Source organism: Echinops telfairi, unplaced genomic scaffold (assembly GCF_000313985.2).
Source record: "Echinops telfairi isolate 266 unplaced genomic scaffold, ASM31398v2 ScPeMD7_3533;HRSCAF=4204_0, whole genome shotgun sequence".
Lineage (NCBI taxonomy): Eukaryota > Metazoa > Chordata > Mammalia > Afrosoricida > Tenrecidae > Echinops > Echinops telfairi.
The window spans coordinates 58,069,541-58,085,788 of record NW_022107431.1 but is presented as its reverse complement, the minus strand read 5'-3'; the positions used below and the strand labels follow the sequence as shown (position 1 = coordinate 58,085,788).

General features: G+C 41.9%; 1 protein-coding gene across 6 annotated transcripts in view; it reads right to left on the bottom strand.

Annotated features, from left to right (window-relative positions):
* Window positions 1-16,248, bottom strand: part of NCOA7 (nuclear receptor coactivator 7) — a 199,215-nt gene that overhangs the window by 156,822 nt on the left and 26,145 nt on the right. For 5 of the 6 annotated variants that reach the window (XM_045294348.1, XM_045294347.1, XM_045294349.1 and 2 more), the window contains exon 2: window positions 8,156-8,266. In XM_045294348.1, coding sequence (XP_045150283.1) covers window positions 8,156-8,205 — 50 coding nt within the window. In that variant the 5' untranslated portion in view covers window positions 8,206-8,266. Of the gene's footprint in view, window positions 1-8,155; window positions 8,267-16,248 lie in introns of those variants that run through there. The other variant, XM_045294352.1, reaches the window with a different exon arrangement.

The following is a 16,248-nucleotide window of genomic DNA, read 5'->3' as shown; positions in this document are numbered from 1 at the left end:
ATTACCCGTGTACCCTTTCCCAATCACGCTATTACCCGTGTACCCTTTCCCAATCATGACATTACCCGTGTACCCTTTCCCAATCACGATATTACCTGTGTACCCTTTCCCAATCATGCTATTACCCGTGTACCCTTTCCCAATCACGCTATTACCTGTGTACCCTTTCCCAATCATGCTATTACCCGTGTACCCTTTCCCAATCATGCTGTTACCTAGCATGCATCGTCATTTGTTCTCTTGAGGCAGTGCCTTCTACTTTCTAACGTGTTTCGAACGATGGCCATTTCACATTAGAAAGGTGCTATTCCGGTTTACTCTTTATGTTTTTGTTGGATATTTTAGGAAAGCCTATCTTTTTAATCCTGAGGTTAAAAGATAGGCAGAAGATGATAACATTAATTAAAAGTTTTTTTCTGCTTATAAATTTCCATTCAACTTCAAGCTAACTTAATTTCCTCCACGGCTCATTAAATTAGTTTTATTAAATGTATTGAGTAATCTTTTTTAATACTCAATTTTAAGCAATTTCACTATTTAATTTTGTTCAACCTTTACCTGTAACCTGGAGAACTGAATAGAAACCAGTATTTTTAATGCATTAATAAAAGTGTATGAGAAATTTTTTAATTAAAAAACAAATAAAGTGAATATCACACTAAAGTGAGCCATTTGAATTTTGGAGTTTCCCAGTTTATGTAAAAGTTATCTTTACACTAGGTGGTAGTCTCTCAAGACTGCCCTAGCTTAATGAAAAGGATTGAAACAGAGACCACATGCTGTTGGAAAAAATCTCCAATTTGTAAATAAACAACCAAACAAAAAAAGCACTACCCCAACCACAATAAAACAAGGTACACCTGTATCGCACCCTACACTAAGATGCTTTCCAGAGGTAAAGGTGAAGAACTTGGCTCAGGACCCCCTAGACCCCACCTGGCTACTTAATGGGCTGTGGGAGTTGGAACCTGAGCCATGATGGCGTGTTAGGCAATATCAGCATTGGAGCCCTGATTATCAGTTAATATATGTAAAGTGCCATGTACAGGGCCTCGCATATGATTGACAGATACTTTTGTCTCATGGCTCTAGGGTCCAACTGTTGAATAAAGGTCCCTTCGATCACTCAGGGGTCTTTCAGCTATAGAATGACACTTGTCGATACTCCTGAATGCAATTGTATTCAAAAGCAATGTATTGTTAGGAATCTGGACTTTTGTGACTGCTCCCTCCTTCCTGATATGAACAAGAGCAATTTGTAGGATGGCCAGATGGTAGGAAAGTGAGAATTCTTTTGTGGTAAGATGAAAGAGGAGGTAGGCAGAGATGGCAAAGTTGGGAATGCCGAGAGCTCACTGTGCTCAGAAGGCACTTTGCAGATACTATCTTCATAGCCATCTTGGCTCATTGTGTGTTAATCAGAAAGGAACCCTCAGTTGACTATTAGGGTTAGAAAAAGGCTATACAATTGGATTTAAGTATCCATCTCCAGGTCATGGTGAATGGGCACAACCTCAACAGTGTAGTCACAGGAGCAGATCTGGTTCAGCCCTGGTCCTTTACATTGTGTCCTACTGGGCTGGGATGCTTCCTTCTGCAGAGTGATCTTATTACTGGGCTATTATTAGCCATCTTTAACAAATGAAAAATATGGAGGGAAGTTTAGAAAACATGCTCAGGGTCTTCAAACACTAGGCATCTGTTGCTGGGTAATGTCATGGCCAAGGCAAGGAGGGGGAGTGAGGGATCAGAGGAATGGAGATGAGAGGTAAGGTGATGTCTACAGGCTACGTCTTTCACCAGTGAGAATGATGACAGAGGTAGTGGGGGTTATGGCCCATCTTCAGGAAGACAAGGCTGAAAGGGGGATGTGCTGCACACTGCTGGCTCTGCTGCCGATGGGAAACAAGAGAGTGCCTTGGTGGGTGCGGCAGTTCTGCTTTTCCTGATAACCAGGAATGAGCTGAATGGAGCCGGCAAATCTAGGGCAAGGTGAACAACACACGGAGAGCTGACGAGTCTTTATCACCAAATGTACACTCGCAGGCTCTCTCCAACCCACACAGAGGGAAAAGTACACCTCCCACAGAACATTACTTTGGGTTGACCTAAAAAAACCCTGGGGAGGAGGTGTATTTCTAATGTCTTTCATTCTGAAAAATATGCTTTTAAGTAATTTTCAGACAGACACACAAACAGCATAAAGGGACTACAAAATTGACTTTAAGTGGATTCTAAATTCTACAAAAGTCAAGCCACGCCAAAACGAGTGTGGGCAGAAGGAGTCTTGTGTGGCACAACTGAAGTTCTCTGCCTGCATTCTAACTATGAGGAGAGGAACGCAGCACCAGGGACCACAGAGCCTGGGTTCCCACAGAGAGTAGTACACCAAGCAGAATTCACTTTCGTGCAGTTTTCATTTGGTATGAAAACCCGCCAGGTATCAAGGAATTAACCCGTATATGCAGTATAAGGGGATCACTGGGCGGCACAGCCAGTTAACACTAGGCTCCCAAAGGAAAGAGAGGAGGATTGAATGCAGCCAGAAATGATTCAGAAGAAAGGCCTCAAGATCTACTTTCAAAAACTCTTTGAAAGCCTGACAGAGAACAGTCCTTCCTAGTCACCCATGGGCCATCAAGAGTTAGAACTGACTCTGCTGTCACCAGTTTGGTTTGGGGTTATATAAAGCACTCGTTTCGTGTATACACAAATCCTGTGCAAAACCATAGGGAAAGGTCTCACGAATCATTCAAATTGGAATAAACACACAGAACCATATTGAAGATCCTGAAAACCAAGTGGCCCAAAAACACAAGTAGCAACCTGATAACAAGGCAGTCTCCTCCTGCCCTGACTCAGTAAGGCTGATCCAGAATGAGCCTATATAGTGTGGATGCTGATCTACGCTTCTATTCAGAGTTGCAGGTATATTCCAAGATAATTATAAGAAAGGAAAAAATGTGCGACCCCCAAACTGTTCATTTTAATCCAGAATTATTTACTTAAGATTATCTAAAATAAGATTCCAAATGGCTTTGATGTAAATTTCAGAGAAAGAGAGAGAGCAGGTCCACAGGAGAAATATCAACAAAACACTTGTTGTAAAGGATTATTTACCCAACACAGTTGGACAATGTTTATGAAACTACAAGGTAAAGCGCACAGAGTAAGCAGTGGCTATTTCCCTACTTGGGGGTGAAAGCGATCAGGGTGAGGGTGGAGAGTGTGAAAGCAATATTTAGGATTTTTGATGCAGAGTGTGGTGCAGGCAGACCATCGGGATCCATCTTCCTTTTGGTCTTCTCTGAACACTAGAAATCTCTGGAAGATGGTGCAATCCAGTTTATGAGAGAGTGTGGTTTCGACAGTGTGGCCATCCCCTTGGCCTGACTTTACATTCCTCTCTAGAGATTTTGCTTGGACTACCCTTAGGCACCTTGGTCCAGAGGAGTGTGCCCTATGTTTTCAAAACTAGCTTCCCAGTAAATTCTGTCTTAAGGCCAAAAGCTTCATCAGAAGGCATTTGAAAAAACTGATAACTTCAGCTGGTTCTTTCCTGATTATGGGCTGTTTTTATTGTTTTGCTTTTGGTTGCATTTGGTTTTTTGCTTTTAATAGTGTGATCGTTTTCTGGCTGCCATGTCTGGCTGAAGTCAGAGTTTGTCTCCTGTCTCTCTGTCAATTCCGTCTCAGTAATTGGTCACTGTGACTCGCTGTTTCAACAGCACAACTGGTTTTTGTCCCCACTCTGCTGTCCCTATGCTCCCATGGTCACAATTAATTAGTGTTTTTTAATATGTTTCCATTGTTAGAATACTTTTCAGAAGGGGTCACAGAAAACATGGCAACTTAATTTCACAGTTCTGATTGGAACAAACTATGCTGTTCCTTCAGAACAGTTTTGGTTTGGATCTATGCTTATTCTGTTTGGACCATGCATGAGAAGAACTACAGGTCTAGGAGCTATACTTTATTCTGAATTGAGCAAGCCCAAATAATATCAGTTTAAAGGGTTGTCTTTAATCTATCTTTGCAGGAACAAGAAATTAACTCTGAGCAGGTTATTCATGAACCACCCTGACCCTTGTGATTGGAGTCATTTAGGGTCAAACTAAGGAGGCACCAGGAGGTTTTCCAGCACTGCATAGAACATCCATCAGCCAAAATAAATTTTCAAAGTCACACTTCATGAAAAAAATCAACTCAAAATGAACGAGAGATTTAAATATAATATGTAATGCTATAAAAGGTTAGGAAAAAACATCGATGAGAATCTTTTAGTTCTATGGCTAGGCTAAGAGCTGTCACATAAAAAGTAAATTTAATACAGTGGATTGCATTAACATTTAAAACGTTTGCTTGGCAAAAGACCATGTTAGGAGGTTAAGATGACAAGTCACTGAGTGAGAGAAATAAGCTCCAAACTTCATATGCAACAAAAAACTAGGGTCTGATATATGCAGGGGCTTCGAGAGATTGCGGGGAAAATAATGTGTTAAAAAATAATGGGAAAAAATGGAATTTTTCATTGAACTTCTTGAAGTCCCCCTCAGATAAAAGGAACGCCCCAAACTATCAGTTAAAAAAAGAGAAGAACAAACACACAACTCAATTAGGAAATGGGTAAAAGACATGAACAGACATTTCACTAAGGGCATAGGCAAAAAAGCCCCCCCAAAAATATGTTCAATTTCAGCAGTTATTAAGGAAATTAAGACTAAATGAGCTATCACTACATACCTACTAAAATGGATAAAATAAAAATAGTAGTAACACCAAATGCTGGCAAGGATGTACAGAAATGACAATTCATACACTGCTAGTTAGAATTTAAAATATGACTACTCTGGCAATTTCTTATAAAACCTAACATATTTACCATATATATGATCGAGCTATTGCATTTCTCAGCAATTATCACAGAGCAATGAAAACACATGCTCACACCACTGATTCTATGAGCTATCGGTAATAGCCAGAAACTAGAAACAACCCAAACGTCCTTCGATGAGTGAATGGTTAACAAAAACTAAACAAAACAACCGAAAAGCCCTATGATACATCCATGCAGTGGACTCATAATCTTCAGCATTTGATTTATAAAATAAATGGACACACCTCTAGAAAATAATGCAAAACGGGGGGCACATCTTAAAAGATTACCTGCTGTACTGAGACCATTAGAACATCCATAGTATCACAGTGAGTCAGCATCAATCCAATGGCCTATAACCATAAGAAGATAGCACTCTTGAAATGAGGAAATTATAAAGATGAAGAACAGATTAGTAGCTGCCAATTGGAGGGAAGGAAAGGAGTATCGCGATGAAAGGGCTGGTTGCTGTTGTTGTCAGATGCCATAGAGCCGGTCTCAACTCATAGTGATCCTGTGCACAAACTACGTGAGATGAAGTGTCGCCATCCTTGTCTGTAAGCAGCATTCTGACGGTACTTTTTTTCCAAGACAGATTTGTTTGTTCTTTTGGCAATCCATGGTACTTTCAATATTCGTCACCAACATCATAGTTCAAACGCATGGATTGTTTTTCAATCTTCATTATACAATGACCAACTCTCACATGCCTTATTCAAAGGTCAACTTTCATATGAGGGCATGTGAAACACCATGGATTGGGTCAAGTGCATCTTATTCCCCAAAGTAACATCCTAGCTTTTCAACGCTGTCAAGAGGTCTGGTGCAGCAGATTTATCCAAGACAATGTTTCGTTTGATCTCTTGACTGCTTCTTCCATGAGCCTTCATTGTGGATCCAAGTCAGATGGAAATCTTGACAACTTCAATCTTTTCTCCATCATGATGTTTCATATGGGTCCACTTGTGAGGATATTTGTTTCTTTACACTGAGTTGTAACGGCTGGAATCCCTGATTTTCATCAGCAAGTAGTTCAAGTTCTCCTCTCTTTCGCAAGCAAGGTTCTGTCATCTGCCTATCGAAGGTTGTTAATACGCCCTCCTCTAATCCTGATACCGCTTCTTCTTCATATAATCCAGCTTCCCTGATTATTTGCTCAGCATACAGAATGAATAAGTATGGTGAAAAGATATAACCCTGACACACACCTTCCTGATTTTAAACCATGCAATATTCCTCTGTTCTCTAACAACCTCCTGAATAAGGTTGGTAGACTTTACCAACATCAATTCATGAGTTATGATACTGCATTATAATTCAAAATATTACCAAGGGGGGGGGACTAGATTAAGGGTATACAATATCACTCTATATTATTTCCTACAACTATACATGCATCTATAATTATCTCAAGATAGATCTTTTTTAATGACTATGTACTTCTTTAGAAGGACATGTTATCAGGAGAAACCAGTTCCTGGTACAGGAAATCATGTTTGGTAAAGCAAAGTGTCAGTCAAAGAGAGGAAGCCTCTCAATGAGCTAGGCCGACACAGTGGCTGCAACAATGGGCTCAAACAGAAGAACCATTGTGAGGATGATGCAGCACCGGTGATGTTTCCATAGCGTTGCTATGAGTAGAAATCAGCTAGATCGCACCTAACGACAACAACAACATATAGTTCTTCCTATTCTGTTTGGAACTTTCTAATGTTTCACTCATTAAATGCCTGATGTCTGCCTTGGCCCCCAAAGATCTTGCTACTCTTTCTAGTCCAAAAATTGGGAGCTATTCCACTATAATTAGCAGTTTAATGCTTGATTTTCTACAACTCTATTCATGGGTTACTGCTTTTGAACTGAAGCATTACCCTGTGAGACAACACTGTATTTGAAGTGACTGTTGCTCAGAAGGTATTGCATAAACTACTGCCATCTCTGAAGCCAGTTACTCTTTTGCTAATGGGAGATGCAGACATCTGTGTCACAGGTTTACCATGAGTATATATAAAAGAAGAAAGACAGCAATTTGCACGTAGTAGTTCCCTGAAGGCTGCTTCCTTTATCTTCCTACTAATAATAAAAAGCCCACCTTGATTTCTGGGTAACACTAACCCCTCCGATTTGATTTTAGTCTTCCAAGGCCTATAGCTGGAAAAGAGGAAATGTGCCTTTGAAGGGCCTGTACTGGGAGGTGGGGAGGGGCCAGACTGAATTCAGTTCTTAATTATTTCAACTGAAGAGAGAATCATGATCACTCTAAGCCTCTGTTCTTACTCTGGATTTGAAAATATTCCGACTATCAAAATGATGTGTCAATGAGCCCTGGGGGTCTAATGGTGGTTACACATGGGTGCAGGTCCAAACCAGCAGTGGCTCCTCCGGAGAAAGGTGGACTTTCTACTCCCTTAAAGAGTCACAGTCTGGGAAACCCACAGGGGCAATTCTACCGTGTCCCACAGCAGTGCTTCTCAACCTTCCTGCCGCCACCCTTTCATACAGTTCCTCGTGTTGTGGTGACCTCCCTACCATGAGACTATTTTCATTGCTACTTCATCACTATCATGTTGTTACTGTTATGAATCGGAGGAACCCGGTGAAAGGATCATTCAACCCCCAAAGGGGTCACAACCCACAGGCTGAGAACCGGTGTCCTACAGGGTCATACTGCATTTGGGACTGACCAGATGGCCATGAGTCTGGAGCGTGTGGGGCATATCATTTATTTCACTAGGATTTAGTGAGGGCTATATGTAGTCACTGATCACACGGATTACTTTTACTCTGGTACCAGCAAATGTATATATATTGGCATACACACACACACACAATGACGAGGACTTCAATGATACAAGTTCCCCCATTCCATCCACCTACAAAAATAGTTTTTAATAATAGGCTTTTCTCAAGGTAATAAGCTTTAGATAACATGTCACAGAGTTGTAATTGTCGCTCAATCACTTAAGCCACAGAGCAGTGGGTATTGAGTACTGAGGATTTAAAATGCAAAGCCTGTTACTAAAGGTGGGATTCATTTTGTGGCTCAGGGCAGACTGACAGCTAGGGTCTCTCAGCAGCACAGGCCTGTCAAAGAGAAGAACCATTTGTTATTCCTCTAAAGAAGTGGGGAAACCACACAACACAAGAGGTACTTAAATCCTGCCGGTGATCTGCTCTGTTTATGAACAGTCACTAAACACAAAAGTCAAGTTCGACTTGAGAACAAAGTCCCTTCCTTTTTTCAAAGCGCTAGTATAATTTTGCAAAGGGAGTGCTTACCGAGCAAAATAGCTTTGTTTCCGTTCCTTCTTCTCGTCCTTGGTATCCATAATACACAAGACAGAAGTACGTGTTTGGGAAGACCTTCTTCTAAGTCAAGGCGTCATACCTCTGGAACAGAAGCAGAACCACAGTAAATGAGGATGTCTTCACAGGCCAATACAAAGATTAAACCAGAGTGGAGCTACGTGGACCAAAACAAATGGAAGATAAACTTTAACCAGGAAACACAGACACGTGAGTCCCATATGAAATACAAATGCCCAGGGAGAAAAAAACAAACAAACTATAATTAGAATGCTCCTGTTAAGCTATAGACTAGAAGGCAGAGCAAAAAGACATTGAAGTATTTTCCTCACAAATAACCATTAATTCCATGTGTGCCACTCCCTTTGGAAAATGTTAGGCTAGATAGTCAAAGGACAGTTATCTTTTAAAATTTAAACTCACAATCATTCTTTTCAAGCAATTAATAATGAGTATGTTTTCCACATAATTATCTACCATAAAAAGTGTTGTTACAGGAAATGTTCTTTCTTTGAAAATAAAAACTCAAAATAAAGAAAGACATAAAAACTCCAGTATCCTATATTCAGAAGCAGACTTGCTAGTGCATCCCACTTCAGAAATGTGGAAAGGAAAGCACAAAACTCAGGAAACAATTCTCCAAAATGGCTTAATACACTTGCTTTTCCTCTCCCCACCCCCACGGCCCTCAGTTAATCATCCCAGGAGCTCCGTAAACCTAGACTAACAAACTGCTGAGAGATCAGTCCTCCCTAGAAGCCATTTTCATCATGTCATTCGCTACTTCCCGACGGAGTCAGTGACCTGGATTGCCTGCAGCATAGTAACCCTCATATCTACCTTGTTAGCCCAAGGAGTGATCACCGTTACAGCAAAGTACATTCAATCAAAGTGGTTAATTTGTTTCAATAAATAACTCCACTAATCATCTATATGAGGGATCCTTGTGTTAGTCTGGGTAGACTAGCGAAACAAATCCATAGAAACTCATATGTATATTAGAGAGAGTTTTATATAAAGGGTAAGTGTACATTAAGAAAGCACCCCAACCCAGTGCTGTCCAAGCCCATATCTCCAAGATCAATCCACAAAGTCCTTCTCCATCTCACAAAACACACGCAATGATGCCGACTGCAGGAGGAAAGCCAAGTCAGTGAATGTGTAAGCATCTCAGCGCTGGCAGGGGTCTCCACACAGCTGCTCCAGCACCCAGGGCTGCATCAGGGTAGGTCCATGTGGCCTCTCCTCAAGGATGTCTTGCAGGAAGTGAGCCTTGCCAGCTGAAGCAGGGAACTGGCTAAGGCAGCTGCACCCTGGTCCGACCATCAGAGAGAAAGAGACTGGAAACCAGAAAGGCGAGGCTCACCAAGCCATTTCTCTCTCCACCCTTCCACTAACCCCACATGTGTTTATCTGACAGGCTGGCAAAATAAACCTTAACTATCTCAATCCTCAAACAGTTCATGGAGAATGCATTTTATGAAAAAACTCTCCATGGATTTCGAAACAATGTTTGCAGCATAATAAACAAACTAGCCTGTTGCAGCATGTCTAACAGGATCTGGTATGAGGCACTAAGGAGGACAAGCATTGGTTTAAGAAGGAGTCCCCAGCAGAGCAATAGGAAGGCCGCCAAAACTGAAGTAAGTAAAAACATCAAACTTATGATGAAGGAATGGTGACGTGACTGATGCTTCACAAAGTTTACAATGAAATCCAGCCGTTTACAAATGGATAGCTTATTGTAAGAAGGGGCTAGATTGGTTGAAGATGAGGCCACATCCATCTGGTTCGTACCCTAATTGAGGAAGACCCCAAATCAACAGTGGAAACACCGGGCACCACCACGCACACTCAGTCGGTTCAACTTTCACTCTTCTGGCAGAAAAATTAAAACTGAGCAAAGTTTCTGCTCAATGGGTGCCAAACTGCTCACCCAGAGCAGCTGTAGGCAGAAGCAGGCCTCTTAGTAGAAATTTAAACAGAAGGGATCAAAATCCTGAAGCAGGTCTTCAAAGACATGTAACAAGACATGTCATACCGCTGTGCCAGTACTATCTTTTTAAAAAGACTAATGAAAACCATGAACACGAGGTGGTGGAAGTGACGCAAAGTTAAAACCTACGGGTTAAAAGTTCATGGCAAGCCAGGTTTTTTGGGGGGCTAAAAGCATTTTTGCTTGTTCACTTTCTAGAGAACCATATCATGATAATCCCTGGTTATTAGGAGAATAATACTTTGAGAAGGTTAGTCAAAACTTCTTCCAAAAATGCCAAGGAAGCTCCCCCTGAGTCTCTCTCAACCTCCACAATTCTCCTACTTGTTCCTTGCTCTTAACGAAGGGCAATTTTGCAAGAGTTTCGATGGGAAATCATTAGGTATCCACTTTACAGTCCTGCTTTGGCTCCTGGTAATCCCCCACCGCGCCCCATCTTAAAAAAACAATCCTTAAAGGGCACCCATTTTCACTTCAGTCAACAGTGTAAAAAGGACCACAATGATGTCGGTAAATTCCCAGGACCTTCCGTTTTTTGTTGTTGTTTTTTTTTCCAGGTTTAGAACATTCTTTTTTATTGTTGGAAGTTAATACATATATCATATCATTCCATAGTTCAAAGAACATTTTCTTCACTCTTTTTTTTTTTTTTTTTTTGGGCCGGATTTAACCCCCCGTTGGTTTTTTTTTGTTCAGGGTTTTTTTTTTTTTTTTTTTTTTTTTTTTTTTTAAATGATTTTAATTTCTTTTTTTTTAAAATATTTTATTAGGGGCTCATACAACTGTTATCGCAATCCATACACACATCAATTGTGTAAAGCGCATTTGTACATCATTCTCAAAACATTTTCTCTCCACTTAAACCCCCGACATTAGGTCCTCATTTTTTCCCTCTCTCCCCGCTCCCCCCTCCCTCATGAGCCCTTGATAGTTTATAAATGGGTATTTTGTCATATCTTGCCCTGTCCGACGTCTCCCTTCACCCACTTTTCGGTTGTCTGTCCCCCAGGGCGACCTTCCGTTCTTTAGCAATGAATTAAATGGCTGTTGCCATCACTTACAAATATGTCTTGAACTTAATGAAGCTTTACATTGAGAAATAAAGCTTACATATTAACTTTTAATTCCATTTTTTCCACTAACATTTTGAACATCTCTCTTCTCACAGAAAAGTCTGATAAATATCAGAGGCCAAACTCAAATGAGACATGATATCTGACCTACTGGTTTTATATTCAGAGACAGATTTAGTACTTCCAGCCTATGGGGCATGTACGACTGTGAAGGAGGCAGAGGAAGCCGCTGAGTCCTAGAGGAAGAGCCCTTATCCACAGACAGATCTCACCCCATGCACTCCCCACACACTCACAGTTTGAAGACTACGTGTGAGTTTCCCAGACAAAGGGCAAGGAGAAGCGAACCTAGAAGAACCATAGCAAAAAGACGGAATATTTTCTTGATGCTCCCAGGGTCAGATGGGAAGTGAAGCAAATGGCAGAAGCAAGGATGAAGATTCGGGAAGGATCAGGATCATGGAAGGACTGACATGCTAAGGAATACGGTGTCTGTACAGATGCTAAGCATTCAATCTACTAGGGTGTTAGCATTGAGAAGTTATTTGTTGCCCACCCCTTCTCTTCACCTACGTGAGGCATCACTAAATGACAATGCTAAACTCGAAGCAGCAATGACCAAGTTGACGAGAGCTAATCTAAACTTTTCCCCTATTCCTGATACATGTAAAAGGAAGCCACCAAAGGGTTTAACAGGAGAGGATGTGTCACGCCTCTACTGCGGAGGAGGTTTGTGAAAGCATTACGAATAAGATGCAGTACATCCATTAGAGGGCTGTTACAGTAAACTTAGTTGAATGGGAAGGGTCCAATCTTAGGCAGTGGAGTTGGGATTTAAAGAGCTGGGATGAATTAAAAAAATTATTAAGAAACCAGAGTCAAGAGTCAGTGACTCCCTGAATAGACAACCAGAGAAATGAAGGAATGAAGAACAACCTCCAAGCTGCTGCTTCAGGGACTGGGTGGACCCCAAATGCAAAATACAATCTAGAAGACGTGAAGAGGGAGGGCAGACAGCATGTGGGATGGAGGGGAGATGGGGGTCAGAAGGAGATAGGGGTTCAGTTTGAGGCATGTGGCCTTGGAAGTACCTGTGGAAGAAGTTCATGGGAGGCATTCGCCAGGCAATTGATTATAAAGATCTATTTAAAGACTAGGCAAGTAACAAGGGCTTGAGAAACAGATTTAGAACTACTCAGCATCTGACTGTCGTTAAGGGGGGAAAAGAAAAGAACAACAAAGAAAAAAGGTTGAGATCATGCTGGAAGAGTGACAACTATGCAAAAGCTCTGATGGAAACAAGGGGGGATTCACACTCAACTGTGCCTCCTGTCTGACCTGGGCTCATCCTTCAAGGGGTTTGCCATCTATTCTGAGGAAATACGATGTGTGCAGATAGCTGAATTGTAGGCGAGTAATTTAGGGCCAGCAATGAATACTTGGGATCTGAAAGACTCAGAGTTCAATTCTATAAGGGGCGACAATGTAAACTTTTTTTTTTTAATCATTTTATTGGGGGCTCTTACAGATATTATAACAAACCATAAATTAATTATAGCAAGTGAACTTGTACATATGTTGCTATCATCATTTTCAAAACATTGACATTCTACTTGAGCCATTTGAGATCAGCTCCTCTTTTTTCCCTCCCTGTCCTACCCTCCCACCCTCATGAACCCTTAGTAAATTATATGTTATTATTTTTTCAGATCTTATACCATCTGCTCTATCCCTTCACCCACATTTCTGTTATTCATCCTCCTCAGACGGGGGAGGTTAATAAATCCATCGCTCAGTTCCCACTTTAAGAAAAGTCTTCAATAATTTTGTTTTGTTTTGTTTTTTTATTTAATCATTTTATTGGGGCTCATACAATTCATCACAATACGTAGATCAATTGTGTAAAGCACACCTATACATTTGTTGCCCTCATCATTCCCAAAATTCACTTTCCTCTTGGGTTCCCGGAATCAGCTCATTTTCCTTTTCCCCCCTCCCCTCTCCCCCATGAACCCTTAATAATTTATAAATTATTATTATATCTTATCTTACACTGCCCGGCATCTCCCTTCACCCACCCCTCTGCTGCCCATCCCCTAGAGAGGAGGTTATATGTAGCTCCCTGTGATCAATTCCCACTTTCTACCAACCCTTCCCTCCTGGTATCGCCACTGTCACCCCTGGTCCTGAGGGGTTCATCTGTCCTAGATTCCCTGCGTTTCAAGTTCCCATCTGTACCGCTGTGCATCCTCTGGTCTAACCAGGTTTGCAAGGCAGAATTGGGGTCCTGGTAGTTGGGGGGAGGAAGCGTTTAAGAACTAGAGGAAGGTTGTGGGTTTCATTATTGCTATACTGAACCCTGAGTGACTCATCTCCTCCCTACTACCCCTCTGCAAGGTATGCCCAGTTGTCTAAAGATGGGCATTGGATCCCCATCACGCGCCACCCTCATTGACGAGGATATGATTCCCCCCCCCAGCCTTTGGTGTTTGAAGCCTGGTCCCTTTGGCCCTTCATGATCACACATGTTGGTGTGCTGCTTCCATGTGGGCTTTGTTGCTTCTGGGCTAAATGGCCGCTTGTTTACTTTCAAGCCTTTGTAAGCTTTTCAAGGCAGGTAGGATGTCAATGGGCAAAGAGGAGAGGGAGACATTAGAGACAGAACACCTGAGCAAAGGTGTGGATGTGAAAAGGCCAGACATATTCGGGGCACAGTAAGGAGGATAGAGCGGCTCCCAGGTAGGGGAAGGGTACGAACCTTGATGGCCTGCCTATCACATCATTTACTACAAAACAGCTTCCATATTTATATATTTTCATTCATATCACCACCTTAGGAGTTGAGTATTTTTATTTTCTTTAAACTAAGGCTCACATATGCTAATTAATTTCCCTTCCTGAAGCAGGAATTTAAGTCTAGTTTTGCATACACTCACGTGCTTTTTAATAGCCTTTGGAGCCAGGAAGCATTTGGAAAGGAGGGAGGAAAATAAAAAGGTTTGGGTCGACAGTTTCCAATCCCTCAGAATGTATCATTCGGTTCAAAGGGATGGAAGTGATCCTTGGGGGTGGATCAGTGAGGCGCCCTCTAAGGAAACCATGAGTGTGGCAGACGGAGAAGTCCAGACCCAATGAGTGAGGTATCTTGGAGGGGACACTAAAGCGAGGGGGACAGTGGCGGAGTCGTCCAACCCTTGAGCTCTCTTTCACTGTGAGCTCTGCAGAACTCCTCTCGAACTCTGCACTTTATCCTTACTCTTTCTCCAAGTTTAAGATTAGCTTGCCATGCTCTGATTCCTGAACACATCTAATTCAAGTGCCTGTTCAGAAGGCCGGCCACCTGGGTTTAGAACGCCTTCCCTGACCATGTATCTACGGCTCTTCTCTGTTCTGAGCTGACTTCCATACCACCGACTACTTACTGAGAGGCACTTAATCCTGCGTTGCGTGACGATGCCACCTTACTTACCCTCCGCCGCCCCCCAATCTATTCTTCACAGGAAGAATCCTCCATGTTTCACATTTTTCTACCCCCGGCCCCCCAATACCTAGCACAGAACTAGGCAGAAGAGCCACATAAAAGCTAAGCAATGAAGTAAATTAATTCAGATTTGGGGATAAGGTCAACTGCATGACAGGTTGCTATGAATTCAAAAATCCTCCCACATTAAGAACTGCGTGGGAGCAAGGGTTAAGCCGGGGTGGTCTTTCGCTCTCCTATCGGGTCGCCGTGAGTTGGAACCGACTCGAAGGCAAGAACAACCACCACGAGGGTGCAGACTCACGCCGATTTCCCACAGGTTCCAGAAACAATTAGAACCCCAGGCTTTTGGCCACTACTGGGGCCAGGTGGTTTCTTTAAAGTTCTTATCTGCCACAAATATGTGCGGAACCCTGTTTATTCGATTTTCCTCATGAATAACAATGAAGTCATAACGATGTAATTGGAAGCTGACCTAGAAAAGACTATTTGGTTCCAATGGAAAATATTGACAACAATAAGCACATCAGAAGATTAAATGATCCAAGAGCTGACATCTGGCGCTGCCGTGTGTGCTCAGTGTTGGCAAGGCTTACGTTCTCCTTTCTTTTTCATACTGCATTGGATAAATTCTAATGAAATATGCTAACATTTGGTTTCTTTTAAGTTTCTGCATATTTTTTTTAATTCCTTAAACCAGACAAAGGCAGTCCTTCCATGTCTAGATATACCAACAGTCTCAGAAGGAGAGCAGCAAAAGATGCTATAAAATGATTCCCACAGAGCACCACGCAGCAGCCTCCCTGCTCCAGAGAGAAAGAACCCAGGCTGCTTCCTTTGCTCTCATGGGAACTACAATTTCCATTACAAGTTAGAATGGGCTTCTTAAAAGCCCCTCTTTCATTTAAGGTGGACTGCTCCTGACATCAATAAATTTCAGATTCAGCCAAACATTGAATTACAAGAGTATCCTACATTTACTGTCTGAGAGACTGCAAGGCATTGCACAAGGGAGCCGAGGATGAATGTTCTATCTAGATACGTCTTCTTGCGATCTCAAATCAGTATAGCCAATTTAAACCTAAATTCATTTCATTATTCAAATAAAAATGAAGTATGCAAAACCCTTACCTTTAAGTGCTGTGTTGAAGACAAAGTATTTTCTGTATTACCAGCAAACTATACCTTGGGCAAGACCACAGCACCACGGAGAACTAACAAACAGAGCTACTGGCAACTCCCTAAGTACATCAAACTAATGTAGCCCCACCCACATAGCACCGAGGGGTTTTCTGGCTACACAACTAACACACTACGGCTCTTCAACACTCAGGTATAACTAATCAGCACTATAAAAACACCACTGTGCCCATGATTTCCATCAACTGTTTTTCCAACACCATGTTTTTTAATACACAGATTAAATTAGGCAAAACCATGCTCTGAGGCTTGGCCGCACTGAGTTTTGCTTAGTAAAGGAAGAGACTGAAACGTACCTTCCTGTGCAGATGTCCTC